This window comes from Chrysoperla carnea, chromosome 1 (genome assembly GCF_905475395.1).
Source record: "Chrysoperla carnea chromosome 1, inChrCarn1.1, whole genome shotgun sequence".
Classification (NCBI taxonomy): domain Eukaryota; kingdom Metazoa; phylum Arthropoda; class Insecta; order Neuroptera; family Chrysopidae; genus Chrysoperla; species Chrysoperla carnea.
The window spans coordinates 66,380,463-66,396,798 of record NC_058337.1 but is presented as its reverse complement, the minus strand read 5'-3'; the positions used below and the strand labels follow the sequence as shown (position 1 = coordinate 66,396,798).

General features: G+C 29.2%; 2 protein-coding genes and 1 non-coding gene across 3 annotated transcripts in view; 2 read left to right on the top strand and 1 right to left on the bottom strand.

Moving 5' to 3' along the window:
- Positions 1-10,871: 10,871 nt before the first annotated feature.
- Positions 10,872-14,305, top strand: LOC123290458 (PR domain zinc finger protein 5). The gene is made up of 4 exons (XM_044870663.1): positions 10,872-11,274; positions 11,439-11,525; positions 11,589-12,132; positions 14,170-14,305. Exons 1-4 carry the CDS (start codon positions 10,872-10,874, stop codon positions 14,303-14,305), a joined length of 1,170 nt encoding a protein of 389 aa, XP_044726598.1.
- Positions 11,314-11,395, top strand: Trnas-cga. The gene has a single exon. It is a non-coding gene; the product is annotated as a tRNA-Ser (tRNA).
- Positions 14,306-14,459: 154 nt separating the features above from the next.
- LOC123305155 overlaps positions 14,460-16,336 on the bottom strand; it is a 37,087-nt gene continuing 35,210 nt past the window's right edge. Inside the window, exons 2-3 of the mRNA XM_044886783.1 lie at positions 15,101-16,025; positions 14,460-14,596 (exon numbers count right to left, since the gene is read on the bottom strand). Of these exons, the coding sequence (XP_044742718.1) occupies positions 14,502-14,596; positions 15,101-16,025 (1,020 nt within the window). The 3' untranslated portion in view covers positions 14,460-14,501. The remainder of the gene's footprint in view (positions 14,597-15,100; positions 16,026-16,336) is intronic.

Below are 16,336 nucleotides of genomic sequence, written 5' to 3'. Positions count from 1 at the left end.
CTTTGGTTTAAGTTTTTATAGAAACTAGCCATGCTCTACGAATAGTTTGCCCTACGTACATATATATATACATATAGCAGTGCATATAAAATCATTATGGTATGGTTATCTGATTTTGTGTTCATATTTATATATTATTTTATTAATATACAATACGAATTTAATATTAATATAAAAAGGCCTTCGAATATATAGGTTTACATTGTATGTGTAGTAAGTCGACAGTTTATCCTTATTCATAGACGCCGCAATATAAATTTTATTTATATATTTTTGTAAGGAATAATATTGTTTACTAGCTTGATACCTACCCGCTTCGCTGGTAAAAGTAAATGCCACCGAGTTATAGCCTTCACCCTTTTTTTAAATAAAATGTAATTTAAATCAAAAGCGCTAAAGAGTATTGATATTAAGTTCGATGCAAATCACCACCAAAATAGCTTTCTACACCTTTTTTACCCCAGCGATGAGTTTCAATAAAATACGAAACACGTCTTCCATCAATTCTGTTAAAGAATGTTTATGCAAAATTTGAATTAGATTGGACCAAGGAATCACGTTGTCCCATACAAACTTTGTGCCCGTTTTTCACGTAGATTTTCGGAAAATCCTTTCTTATCGGATGCCTACGTCATACAAAGAACACATCCTTTATGATTCAGATCTCTATGATCAGCGGCTTAGACTGTGCGTTGATCCATCAGTCAGTCATTCAGGAAAAAGCATTTTATATGTATAAAAGATTATTAGAGGAACTCGAGTTGGATTTAAAATTTAATGTCATCTAAAATTTCAAATAAAATGCATATAATACTGAGCTATTAACAAAATTTGTTATAGATTTCAAAACAATTTTAGGAATCACATCTACAAGAAACTTTAACCTTAAAAGTTATGAAAATTAATTGATTATTTCGATTTTGTTTTCTTTATCCTTTATTTTAATTAAGATCAAAACCAATTAACGATTTCAAAAAAAAAAAAAAAAAAAAAATTCAATAAATTTCTGAAAGTAAGCATAAGAAATTTTTCAACTCAGGCTAGAATTATTTTTCAAGGCTTGAAGGAATCCTAATTCTTGATATGAATGCCAATGCTATCTAAATTGGAGTCACTATTTTTAGGACAGTAAACCAGTCTGTAATATTTACAGATACTATTCTCGTTTTATTCTGAGAGTTGAAATAATGAGATTTTGACCAAATTCTACCAAAAAAACAGACACTTTGTGTTAGCCCCTGCTAACACAATAAACTAAATCTACAAATTTATGTATTTGTTTAATACTGCGTTTTTATTAACTTGCTTTCTTGTATGTCTATTCGTGTCAAATGTTTTAACTAATTTTAAACTTTCCGCTAAGTTAGATAATTGCATTTAGAAAATAGATAAGAACTGGATGGCAATGCATGGAAAAATGAATCCAATAAACCAGAAAAAAAGTAATTATTAAGGAAAAACAGTTTTCTGTTAAACTAACTTCCCGATGATCTAGACACTTTTGAAACAATTTCAAAATAAATTGAAAATACCATATTGTACGCTACTGAAAACATGTACGGCTGTAATAATTGGTAAAGCGTGCCACATATTAAGTACATGTATACAACATACACATACACATAAATAATTTGAGAGGGTATTAAAAGTATTCCCTCATCCCTAACTAAATTTACGATTATGATGATTTTATGAACTGATTAGTTCCGGAGATCGCAGGTGCAAGTATAAAAACCAAACTACAATAATTTTTGTTCCTTTACGCTTGCTATGATCTATGCAAAATCTATTTATTGTGTGGTACATACATTCGTTTTAATCAACCAGCATCCAAAAGTTGTATAATCCCTTCTCGTTGTCGCCAAAAAGTAATCAATTTTGTCATGTAGGGATCATTGAGAGTTTACCATCGAATTAAATGTAAATTGAAGTAAAATGTTTTCTTTTACTTGATTCGAACGGTTTTTGAAGAAAGATATCTGGGACATTTTATTAAAGACGGAAAAGGTTTACATAATTTATAGACACAACTTTCTGCTGTTTACTGATTTTCTTCATACTAGAACTATAGACTAGTCTACCAAGAGCTAGATAGACAAGTATACCTGTTAGATAATTTTTTTTAAACCTAAGATCAATTAAGTTTTCCAAAACGTCTACTAAAATAATCGAAATTTTGCTAAATTTTTAATCCTTGGACTCAATCACATTTACTCAGTGTATCACAATTAAGATGAGACACCCCGATATTTTTGTGATTTATTGGAAAATCGACACTCAAAATTATTACTATAGTTTATTGAGATATTTGAATACATAACACTATTAAATTTGTCCACTTTTTACATTCCATAGTACATTAGTAATAAAATTAAAAAAAAAACTTTGTAAGACCAAAATAATAAAAAAATTAAAAATGCGAATTTTGTAATGAAAATCGGTATATGGGTATAAAAAGATATACAACGCAACTTTTTCAAATAATTCTTTTTTGATGTCTCAAACCATCTCTGACGCTAAAAAATATTAAGAATCGGGTCTATTTGTCAATTTATAGTAGGCTGATTTTAAAGTTCAGATTTCAGTTAAAAGATGTGACCCATCACCGAAAAATTTTAAATCGATATTCCTATAAATAACGAAAATATGAAGGTGTCATCATCTTAAATGCGACACACTGTGTTTTATTTTATCTCTTTTTATAGTCGCTTCCACCATAATATTTCTATTTCAAGTATTTATCACCAATTGTGTCCAATTAAATTTATAGTTTTGATTCACAAATTTGTTTCAAATATAATCATTTGCGAGGCACCAAAAAGTTTCTAAACCCTAAAGACAAAAATCTCGGATTGAATAAAAATACATTTTTGCTTCACATTTGCATTAACCCAATAAATTCTTTGGTTACCACATTGAAGCCAACTATATGGATTTTCTACTGATCCCTCTCTTCAGCAACAATCTTTACAATACTAGAATTATTTTTTCCACTTGTCGAGGTAATGAAGCTTTCAATATAAACTTTTTGTATATATTACGTTAAGATTAATCAAAGCTTAAAAATATGGTACTTTAATACTCATAACGTGAAACACCTGATAGTATTCCCGTCCAAACAGATTTATTTATCAATGGTTTTTAATCGAATATTCTTCCAACCAATTGAGATCATACCATCAAAAAAAGTATTTAAATAAACCCCTAGAAAGTTGAAACTATTTTATATACAATGTGCGTCGTAAGAGCTTAGTACAAGTATATATCTCTTTTTATGGTCCCGTATCTGCAGAAGAATTTTTTTTAAATAAGAATATACTTTATTTAATTTTCAAAATTTGAGAGAATAAGAAGAAACCAAAAAGTGATTAAAAAACAGAGAATTCTAGAATTTAAAAATACTGAAAAATGTTACTAGCTAAAGTCCAATACGCTCAAAACTTTACGAGAAGACACGGTTTTATCAAGAAAATATCGTGTTTTTCGAATTTTATTTTCTCGGCTTGTATGACTCGCAGGAAATCCGTTCTGCACTCAAATTTTGCTTTAATGGTATAATGTTTCCGCACAGTTTTGCGAAAATACCTACTTCAGGAAAGCAGTGCGACATCGGTAACGAAACATCCTACGGCAATTTAAAAAAAATTTAAAAGTTTTTCCTTCTTTAAAAGTTGTCCTAAAATCTTTGCATAGTTATCAATCTTGTAGATTCATTCCGAAACCGTGAAAACGAAAAGAAAAACGGTAATTTACAAACTATAATGTATGAGATACAACATATAACCATAAGTTGCCGTTTTTCTTGGCGTTTTCACGGTTTCATCATGCATCCACTTGATTAACAATTATGTAGAAGTCGTAGTTGGCTTCGTTACCGATCGCGATCGGCTTTTGCGAAGCCCTTATATTTTCATTTTCGCAAACATTGTGCGAAAACATTATCTTATTTTGCAACGAATATTTTATATAAAAAAATACCATTAATATTATAGACCAGAACGGATTTTTGGAGAGTCATACAAGCCGAGAAAATAAAAGGACAAAAAACCTCATATTTTTGAGATAAAACCATGTTTTCTCGTGAAGTTTCAAACGGATTTGACTTTAGCTGATCTTTTTCCTTCGTTACCATGATAGTTTTGTGCTCGCAATAATATTTTTTGTGTTCTACCTTAGTGGCCAAATTAGCTATTTAAAACAAGATTTTGAATGCAAAATTAGACGTGATTAAAATGTATATCTTAAGCATGACCAACTTGGATTCGTAGAGAAGACTTACGCAAAAAATGTTACCTAATATTTTTCGATAATAATTATTTTTAATGTCCTCTTGGACAACTTCTTACACAAAATTTTCGGTAGTTCTATTTCACGGGGTCGTCAAATTTTTTAATTCACCCTAAATCTACAAATTGGTAGATATTCGTATTTTTTATTATTCTAACAGAAAGATCATTAAATAATAAATGAAAAAAATATTTTAGTGGGAATTCTTTAACTGAATTTTCCAAGAACCGTGAAAGAATTTCTTATGTAAAAGAAGTTTTCCAGGAGAGCACACAGAACACATATGAAAAGCTATGCGTCCGCGAACTATATGATTTCTTTTTGTATAGTATATTCAGACTTATCCGATTTTTAGTTTAAATACAGTTTGCACTATTAAAATAGCACATAACGCTTTGTTGTATGTATTTATTTACATACATTGATGTATAATTGAATCTCAAAGTGGTTTATGTGAATCAAAACACATGTGCCGAGCACGTGACAACACTTTACTTTGGTTAAATATTTTATTAATACACAATTGCATATGTAATTGAAAAATTTTTGGAAATTATTGCGAACCAATATCATATATATTTGTCATGGTTTTAATTTTGACTAAGCAGGTTTTTCATTTCTACATGCAACCTGTATAATTCAAATTTCCCGATCGATTATTGGTAAAAGTACCTACATAAAAACTTATCAAAACATGAAAGTTATTTGAGTTTCTGTAACACCGCATCTTTTTACAATAAGATAGGGAAGAAACCTTCATCAAATTTAAAGAGACTAAGAAAATTATGCAGGTCTTATAAATACTTTTTGCACGGTCAGGAAAAATTGCTGCATACATATACGTTTATACCCTTGTATATATGAAATATATATCATTATACCCTAAATATATGTAATATATATCAAGATATATTAATTTATATAAATATATTTAGTCCCAAGTTTGTAACGCTTAGAAATATTGATGATGCGAACAAATTTTTTATGTAGGTGTTCATAAAATCACCTAATTAGTCCATTTTCGTATGTCCTCCCGTCTGTCTATGTGCCTAAAAACACGATAACTCAAAAACAAAAAGAGATATCGATCTGATATTTTTATACCGTGCTCCAAAATTGAATTTGAGTTCGTAAATGATCAACATAGGTCAATTACGTCTGGAATCCGTAGGACCCTTCATGTAAACCGTAAGATACAAGAAAAGTTTAAAAATAAAAATATTTCTTATAAAAACATACAACTTTTGTTTGAAACATTTTTTCGTAAATGTCTTTGTTTACCCATGAGGGTGCAAATTAGGCAAGACCATAAGTTTCCATTTTCTTCAAAACGATATACAAGATAGGTTCAAAATTTGTAATTTCAAATAATTGACTAATTTTATATCAAAATTGCCGGACAATATAAGAAGGAGGAGGGAGAAAATAGAAAATTTTTTGAAATTTCGAAAGAGCGGCTAGAAAGTTACCAATTATTGAACTCTGTTACAAATAAGTACTCTTTTACAAGTGGACTGTATTCGTATTAGAACATTTATTTTCATGAATTTTTTTATTTTTTTTAATTCCGTAAAAAAATTCACGGAATATTTCCCATCTCTAGAGAATTTGAAGATTTGGGATTTTCATTTAGGTTAAGAATATCAGGAATTTTAGGCTTCTTTAGTTTTTTTTTTTTTGCCTAAACTAGTCACTAGTTCTGAATTATAATCCTAAGAACTCTAATATAATTCTAATATCCAAAGTGAAAGCGTTGGCTGATTTTTCATGCATTTGAGTTGTTCGACAGATCAGCAATTTCGATTTCTGAAGCTGTATAAGTAAAAATTGCATCGATAAAATAAGGAAAAGCTGTACGTATGAAGATTTACAAAATTTTTTTTGCTGGCATGTTCATTTAAGATCGAACTATATCGATATTTAAATTTTCATGACTTTTTCTTAAACGGATTGTTTAGGAAATTTTCTAATGTTTAGAAGTTTTTTTATTGAAATACGAAGTTTTTTATTGAAATACATTGGTAGATAGGTACTATAACAATATTCGATAAATCTTTGATTGGCAACAAAAAACCACATTATAAATAAATTTTCCAAGATTTTATCAACAATTTCATCCAACAACAAAGAAATAATTTTTACTCTGTTAACCTTTGATTAGAACATTAAATAAAGATATTTATCTAATTTAAAAGCCAACTGAGATTCAATAGAGTATAACGATATTAAATATCGTTAACATAACAAAAATACCCTGTGGTGTAATCATATAAATACATGCGTTTGGGGGGTTGAAAACCATACGTTTAATGTCCTATTGCCTAAAAATAAGTTGCAACACTTGTTTTAATTTCTGTTTGATCAGTTTGGTTTTTGTATAAAATAAAAAGGGAGCAAGAATAGATGAAATGTAGTTTGATTCTAAATATCTAAAAAAAAAAAAACAACTGTATTAATTCACATACCTTGTTTACTTAAAGGGTACCTACGTAAGTATACCATACTTTAAGCAGGAATACAATGTTGTAGCTGGATAAACAATCAATCAGGATCTATCAGTCTTAAAAATTGATGTAAATGTCATTTTTGTGTAGTTAAAATAATACGGAAATTTTTAATATCCAATTACATGGTGCAAATAGGTTTTGATAACATAAAGAATATTCAAGATTTCCAACGAATTTTTTTGTTGTGGTGACTTGGATATATTCTGAGCAAAGAAATCGGATTTCTATTCATTTATTAGCTTTTACCGGGACTCAAAATTTTCGCCACATTTTGTTTAAGAAAATTTGGAATGTAAAAAACCAAAACACTTCTAGTATTTTCCAATATTTATATACGAATAAGGCTATGCCCAGAAGCATTGAATTTTTTAATTACGTAAACCTTTCGTTTGCTCACTTTCATAAAAATAAAGAAGGTTATTCAAAATTAATGTACAGGCTGATTTTTCAAAAATTTTCCACCCATATATTTCGAAAATTAAAAAAAAATCAACCGACATAGCACGTATTGGACTATTTTTAGTGGGCATAGAAATTTTGTACTTATTTTCATACACGTAAGTACTATTCTTACAGTTTTAATCCTTAAAAACTCGTAAAATCAGGTATCGAAAACGGATATCTAGGAATGAAATTTTTCAAACAAATGGTGTTATTTTTCAGCAAATGTGCACCTAGTTCTATTTATAAAAACAAAGTTGGTTCCTGTTTATCCATGAAAAAAACCCCTGTCATCATATGGTTCATTCCCCTTATATAATGCGCTGAAACGTGTCTTACAGTTTTATGATTTTCTCAATTCATTTAAGAATTATAAGGACGAAAACTTTTAAAAAAGTCAACCTGTATATTAAAATAAAATTTGTTGGAATATATTATACCTTGAATTCCATTCCGGGACTTTAAAGTCCTAGAGTTTTGGAAAAGACTGTTTGCGTTTATTTTTGTACACAGGTTACTTTCGGAGTTGAAATCTACATACATAAAAGAAGAGACTAACTGATTGTCTGATCGATCAACGCACAGCTAAAACCGCTGGATTTACAAGCATGAAATTTTATACACATGTTCTTAAATGACATAAGGGTGCACTATAAGAAGGGATTTTTGGTCAATTGTAAAGTTAGAAATGTAAAAAATGATATTTGAGCTCATGGTTCAAAACAAAAGTTTACTATATGACTATTTTCAGAAAATTAATCCTCTAAAGGTTTTAATGAGGGTTGAAAGTTTGTATGAGACTTAGTCAATTCTTCTTAAAGGGTTCCAAGGGGATGGGAGTAAAGTTGTTATTTTGTAGGCGGACTAAGCGAGGGCAAGCGAGTTGAAGGATACGAAAAAGATTTGTTACAATTATAGCGTTAACTATACTTATAAAAAATTTTTTCGAGTAAAATAACCTTTTTTTTAACATGGAGAATCAGCATCTGAAATAAAAATAGGGTGTCCATTGTCCATTTAAGATTTTAAAGTTGACCCTGTCCCCAACCTAGCGAACCTACATTTTGTACAATTAATTATATGCATAGTAGAGTATGCCTGCTTAAAACATTTCTTCGTAGAAAATTTACTATACCTTTTAAAGCATTCCGAATTATCAGCTTAACTTCAAAAATAAATTTTACTTTGTCCCAGCCCAACATTTCGCAGACAAATTGACTACACAATTTACAAAAAAAAATGTTGATCACAAAACCATTTTTCGCATGTGTAACATAAGAAAACTGGCTGTCATAAACACTTGTTACTAAAAACGTATATTATAACAAGTTCAAACACCATATCCAACCAAAAATAATAAAAGTGCTTTTAACCAACCAAATATTGGGATGAATGCACAAACACATGATGAATTTCATCTCGAACCAAATTCACCTTGCATCACACAATTCATACAACCATATCGAATGCTTGGTTTCAATAAGGCGGAGTATATATTTAATATGAAATATATAACCCCCCTCAAAAGCATCAAAAAAAATTGTGATATTAATATTATAATAATACAATACTTCATTTAGTATCATTTACTACTTGCGCTAAAAACCGCCCCACAGTTATGGTTAATCAACCCCTAAAATCATCATAATACAGAATGGACTATCAAAAATGTTACTAAAACCAATAGAGAATATAAGACTTTAAAATGGCTTTATTTTCAAAGTGCCTCAAGAACATTTTTTGCATAGGAAAAATTGCAAATTAAAATCACCTGCCAGGCTATTTTAGCCCCCACCAAATCATGCCAGGCAATGATATTTCGTATGATTGAATATTAGACTTTAAAATGGTGTAGGTTTCAAAGTGTCTCCAGAACATTTTTCACATAGGAAAAAATGCAAATTAAAAGGTCACTAATGCCCCCAACCTCCCAGCCAGGTTGTCGATTTTAGCATCCACACATTCGCAAGTTATCAACTTTAATATTTTCAATGTGCCTCAAATATTTACTCAAAAAAGCCACTCAGCGCTCCGGCTAATATATCATTTTGTATGTGTGCAGCCCTGTACAGTCAATCGTACAAACATATATGCAAAAAAAGCTCATATTAATATTAAAGTAATATGCTTTTTCAATGCAATCTATATACGACACGGCTTCATTTAAACGTTTACTCAAAACCGTATTTAAAAAGAGTATATCAACAAATAATTTAACGGACGTTCCTCGGTATATGCATTTTGATTAATTACTCTTGTAAGCAGGCAAATTTTTTAATACCCCTTAGCGGTGCTAAATTTATAAATTTAGGCTGTTAAAGCTTGCGTTGAGTAGTTAATAAGGCTAATTTACATTTACAAAAATTTGGCAAACTTAGTTAAAAGCATGATATATATTATCATACAAGGAAAAATTTAACAAATGACACTCGTATCTCCAAAAAATACATTTAAAGTGGTGAAATTGGCTATAGCGCGTTATTTCTCTAAATCTAGTATCAAGTATCATTAAAAACTATGGTATATATCGACAAATTTTACTCTTAATTTTCCCAAGTTCTAACAGAATTTATAAATGAAATTCACTATTTTAGAAACTACCTTATAAGTAGTCGTTGAGTACCAAAAATTCCAATTGATAAATTGTCAGGTCGATTGTCGATTTTATCTGTATATTAAAAATTTTTAATAAAAAAATTATCTCAATTTATATCTCGAATTTTAAATCTGATATTCTACATCGATTAGTTTCCGAAGAAAATTTCTGCAATATTTTGAGTACCAAATTATTTCTTAAAAAAATTCGTACGTACTTGAGCATGTGCGTATCTGAAAAATGAGTGACCATAGAATGTTGAAATTTAGAAAATAAGACTGTTGTAAGATATTTATGCATCCTCTGTTTTACTCCCTTGTATGACGACGAAAATTTTCGACTTTCGGAATTCAATACAAATGTAGAATTTTTAATATCACTGAATCCATTTTATTATTTTACAGGCTTGCAAAAAAGTCATGGTATATAAAAATTATTAAATATCAAAAAATAGAATCATTATGTTTCCATATAAAGCCAAATGCAAAACTAATAGATTAGCATTCAAAAATTATGGTAAAAATAAATTTTTATTTGCTAATCTATCGAATTTCTTTTAATTAAAATGCAAGTTTATTGCTTTTTTAATATCTTTAAATTTCAAGTTAATGTATGATTTTAATGAAACTGATTGTAGCCGTTTGAACACAGCTCATGTTTCATAGCACACAGAATCCAATATACACTTGTTTATAAAATACATAGGGATGCAATTGCACCTTTTTAATAAAAACTTAATATACTTACAGCTACCCTTATTCCACAAACATAATTATCAGATATTGCGATCTCTTTTCAATAATAACACAAAAAATGCAATATAATACCTTCATATTTACAAACAATTGTATGATTAAATTTTAACTATAAAGTGATGATCCAAAACCAACCCCCAAAACAAGTGTTTACAACTCATATACAATCACAATCATCAACCCCCTAATTATATTTTTAGTGGTGTGCTGAATAAAAGCCACCGAATATTGGTCACTATCATTTAATTTAATTTGAGATTTTGTTCAGTAACAATCGGGAATAATATGTTTCCAATAATACCACAATATTTGCCAAGTTCGTCTTCAACAATGATCCATGAAAACATTATTGTTGCTAATTGTGATTTATATCCACATTTAAAATCGAAACCATTTTATTTGGGTGATAAACTACATAGAAATAAAAGTTGTACAGAAAATGTGAAAATTTCAATAGAACAAAATTTTTTAAGTTCGAATTTTCCGTTTGGTGATGTGATACAATTAATAAAATTATCAAATGATTGCCATAGTTTTAATATTCAAGTTGCCTTAAATAAAAGTGATAAAAATATTTATTTAGAAGTTGTAAAACCAATTAAATGTGGTGAAGAATTCCAATTATGGTTTTCCGATGATATATTATCAATTTTACAAATGGCATTTCTTACACCAACAAACATACAAGGTGAGTTTAAATAGTAACATAAAGAGAATGTTTAGCACAGCAGTCGTGGCCGAGTGGTTAAGGCGTCTGACTCGAAATCAGATTCCCTCTGGGAGCGTAGGTTCGAATCCTACCGGCTGCGGAATAATTTTTTTTAATTTTCTATTAATTTTTTTAATTTTTAGGTCAAAAAAAATATGTTTGCCATAAATGTACAAGTAACTTTGAATATCCAAACCCATTAAAAATCCATCTAACTTTAGATTGTAATCGTTCATTTAAATATATTTGGACACGATTACGAAAAAATTTAACAAATTTATCATCATCACCAGTGCCTTTAAATTTAACAAAAAATTCTTCAATATTCAAGTTTCAATTAATCGACAAAGAACCGTCGCGTCGAAAAAGTTTCGATGACTTAAACACAAATCCAAACGACAATTCTCTTCTTATCCGACCAATGAGTGAACCTTCAATTTTACCACATCACACATCGTCAGCATTTCAACCGTACGCACCGAAATCAGCACCGTTAACACCTCCGCCATATTTATTAAACAATAATATACGTTTAACTCAATCATTAATTCAATTTCCAACGACGAATATGGTCGATATCCAATCGAATTTAGAATTAACGTATACTCATGCTGCACATATGGAAACCTTAGTCAGTAATTTGGGTAAATCAAAACAAGGACATTTATGTATTTATTGTGGAAAACTATACTCACGAAAATACGGATTAAAAATACATATTCGTACTCATACCGGTTTTAAACCGTTGAAATGTAAATACTGTTTACGACCATTTGGTGATCCCAGTAATTTAAACAAGCATGTTCGTTTACACGCCGAAGGAGAAACGCCTTATAAGTAAGTAAACTATTTTCAATCAGTAAGTTTTTTTATTTTTCATGAAGTATTTTGTAGAAATGTTACTGCAAAAATATCTTTGGTATAAATAATAGACATTGTGAAAATGGTCTCTAAACTCTTACAAAATTATTTCCAATCGTACATTCTAAAAGTCAAAAACTAAGAGTTTTTTATTTAGAAAGGGTCCTCTCCAATTTTTTTTTGTAGTATGCAAATTACACTTTGAATTAGGCGCAATAAAAAAAGTCAAAGGAGTATATGATATTATAATTACGCAGGCCATTTAAAAAAGATCCAAACCCTTACATTTCGGAAACGGAATGAAAAATCAAAAAACGGAAAAACACGTATCGACTTTGTTTTATTGGAATGAAAATATCGTATTTAGTTTTTTTATAAGGGGAGACATATCATGGTCAAACATAGGTAAAATTTTAAAGGAACTACATAATTTTGTCGGTGAATAAACTCTTTTTTCCTGAACTGTTCTTACAGTTTCTAGAGCCTAAAAACTTGAGAGCTTAAAAAAAATTCGAAACAAATGGCGGTAAAGAATACTAATCTGACATAAGAAAATATGTAGATCCATATATAACAGAAAGTTGACCCTTTCCCCTTGTTGACCCTTGAGGAAAAAATAGACCAAAAAAATTATATAGAACCAGAAAAAATATATTCGGGAAAATAGACCCAGAACAAATAGATTCGGAAAAAATAGACACAGAAAAATAGATCCAGTAAAACTAGATCCGAAGATAGAAAAAATGTTTACTATTTTCTATTTATATGTTTATGAACAAACATGATTCGAATCAAAAGAAAAAATTTACGATTTTATAAATATTTAACACTCATTACTATCAGTTCCTTTTTAAAGTGTTTTTTCCGGGATTTTTTTTTAGAATTTTAGGATTTTTTTCATCCATTTCATTTTTATTACGTTGAACAATTCTTATTTTATTTTTTGATAACTCTGTATTGTGGTAATGACGAGTTGGTTGGGTTGAGTTTGTCGACTATAGAGGAGTTGGTAAGATTCTGAAGTTTGTAGCTCTTTCGTTCAAAAATGGGACACTATTAGTGAAAACGGAGATATAATAAATCTTATAAAAAAAAAAGAAAACGGGCATATTATAAATGTAAATAAGAGATAATATAAATATTATAATATAATAAATATTTATATTTATTGTTTTATATAATAAATAAATTTAAATCTAGTAACATTTGATTATGCCGAAATTAGTACGCTTAGTTTGGCAGCCACAAGACCATACGATCGCGCCGTGAGACGCTCGTCTTTTTTTAAGCCAATTTTTCCGGGTATATATATTTTTTTGAATCAATAAAAATTCGTATTTACTTCTTTTGGTCTATTTTTCCGGATCTATTTTTTCCCAAGTGTATTTTTACCAGATCTATTTCTTACCGACCTGTTTTTCCAGATCTATTTACGATTTATTTTTTCCAAAACTTTTTTTCTTTTTTTCCTAAATCCATTCATTGTCTCTTAACGGGTATTCGATTTTTCTGATTTTTATTATTCAGTGGTATTTTTATTATTCATTGGTAACCCAAACTCGGGATTATAAAATGTCATAACAAGAATATTTTGTTAAATAATGTTAGCTATTAAACATTTTTTAAGTTTATCATTTTTTCATGGTTATCTTTTCCAAAATTGATAATATATTTATTAAATTTTGAGATAAAGTTTACTTTTCTCGATTTAATCAGTTTCGAAGTACTTAATATTTAATTTTGTACTTAAGTTTTCATAGCCATTTTTATCTTATGCGAGTGCATGAAATGTGCAACGATTATTGTAATTGTAAAACTTAAAAATTTATATTATAAAAATTTCAAAATATGTAAGCCTTGTTGATCATGAATTTTGCAAAATTCCTAACTTCTTGATACTATCTTATCTGATTGAATTTCAATACTTAGAAATTTGAAACCTTTGATAATAAGTAAAAAGTTTATAATTGGAGCTTGACAAAATTGGTCTAAAATAAAAATTTTTCTTTACAGATGTGAACTATGTGGGAAGGTGTTAGTTCGAAAACGTGACTTAGATCGTCATCTCAAATCAAGACATTTAATTGACACCCCATCTGAAGATTTAGTTCCTGAGACAGCTACAATGCTTCGTATACGTGATAAATAATTTTCGTATTTTTACCATAAGTTTTAATTAAAATAAAACAAAAAGAAATTTATTTATTTACAAAAATTTTTATTTTTTTATTACAAAAAATTATTAAATAGTTTATTATTTATTTTTTTATTTTAATTTTAATTAAAATTAATTATATTGTAAATAAAAAGTATTAAATTTTAATACACTGGTAAAAAAACAATTTTTAAAGGCGTTGTTTTTTCGATTGTTCTCGTAATTCGTTTAATACATCGGATTCTTTTGAATTGTGGAACTCATTTGATGGTGGATTTCGGTTTACTGAAAAAATAAATTAATAAATTACCTTTATTTCAACAAACGACGATAATCAGTCTGTTTTTCAGATACAATGAACACAATGGCAAGAAAAAATTACAAATAAAGTGAGGCACAAATTTTCGGATGATTTCCGGGCGTCATTCAGTCGTCAGAAGTTAAAAACAGCTCTATCTCCAAAAAAACAAAATCAAAAAAGTAAATTTTAAAAAAAATTTATTTTTCTGCATTAAAATTTTGAACTGTTTAGAAAAATTTAACGCTTATGGCGTTAAATTTCGAAAAATAGCGATGGACATATGGGTGTGCCATTCCCCTGTCTTGATAAAATAATTCAACCTTCGCTAACTTCGCTTGTATATACAATAACGTTATATAACGGCAATATTCATAATAATAGCCTTTTTTTCTAAAATTTCAAAACCCTGTATATAGAAAAGGGCTCTTTTCTTCGTAAATTGAGAGTTTAAATATAATTCGATGTAGATGTGGCTTTAATTATATTACCTAATTCATCATCTTCGTCAGTCACAACTGGTTCAGGTTTACCAACTCCATCAGGGAAATTTTCTACATTTACTGTAGTTGTCTCACTGTCTGCACCATTATTTGATGGACTATCAACAACCACTGCTTGTTTCTCTGGATCAACTTTTACATCTTTATCACGATTAACATAGTCAGTTTTAGGGGGTTTGTTATCACTGGGCTCTCCACCAAGAGTAGCGACTCCACCTTCTGTATTTACTGGTTTGTTCAATTGTACATCAGCTTCAATATCAATTTCATTTGGATCTTTATAAACTTCGGCTGGGATTGCGTAAACAACATTAATACTTAATGGAGAATCTTCGGAGACAACAGTATCAGATTCCACTGGAGCAATTACAGCACCCACATTAATGGGATACGGTGAATGTTGGAATAATACCGACATTTCAGCCGGGAATAATACTTGAGTTCGTTCAGCGGTTACCACAATTGGTTGCTCTAAAACAACTCGTACTGCTGGAGTACATTGTACCAATCGATTCTTTTGTGTTTTTACTGTGACCATCGATTTTTTCTTATTGGAAATTACTCCTTTCACTTGGCCAGTTAATATCATGTTAATTTGATCTTTGGGTACAACAATTAATGGAACCTGTTTTAATCGGTTTGTCGATATTGAATATGGAGTTTCAGCAAAGAAATTAAACAAAGGATTATTATAACTGGGATAACTGGGTCTTGAGAAGAGTGGGGAATAAAATGAAGATGGTGTATTTAAGAATGCTCCACCATAACTTGCGGCTAGAAAATTTGTTGGAAAGCTATTGAATTGAGATGCATGTGTTTGAAGGCTTGTGAATGGAGTTGAAAACGAGTTTAAGTAGAGTGAAGGAAATGCTGTTATTAATTGTTGCGTACATGACGACACCAAGAATATTACCTGAAAATTAAAAAAAATTAATTTAAAAAAAATTTAAAAAATACAATTTTCTGAAGCCACACTTTTTATAAAAAGAGACAAGGAATCGTAGACAGGAATCCCTATTTTATCCTTTTTGTTGCAGGCTTATACAATTTTCCAAAAGGGAAATTTTTATCTGTTTTATTTCTATTTTTGTAATGAAAATTTTTTTATGATCGATTCAGGGAAAAAAAATTTTAACTTCACTCTCCTAAAATATTAGGAAAAGGATATTGCGTTTAAAAAAATTTAAACTTCGAAAATTTAAATAATTATTTCCACTGCATGTC

What these genes read in the sequence shown, in the direction of transcription:
- LOC123290458 (XM_044870663.1), top strand. Translation starts at nt 10,872, where the DNA reads ATGTTTCCAATAATACCACAATATTTGCCAAGTTCGTCTTCAACAATG. An exon ending in TCTAACTTTAGATTGTAATC is followed by an intron (nt 11,526 to 11,588) that starts GTTCATTTAAAT and finishes CATCATCACCAG; the next exon opens with TGCCTTTAAATTTAACAAAA. An exon ending in GAAGGAGAAACGCCTTATAA is followed by an intron (nt 12,133 to 14,169) that starts GTAAGTAAACTA and finishes TTTTCTTTACAG; the next exon opens with ATGTGAACTATGTGGGAAGG.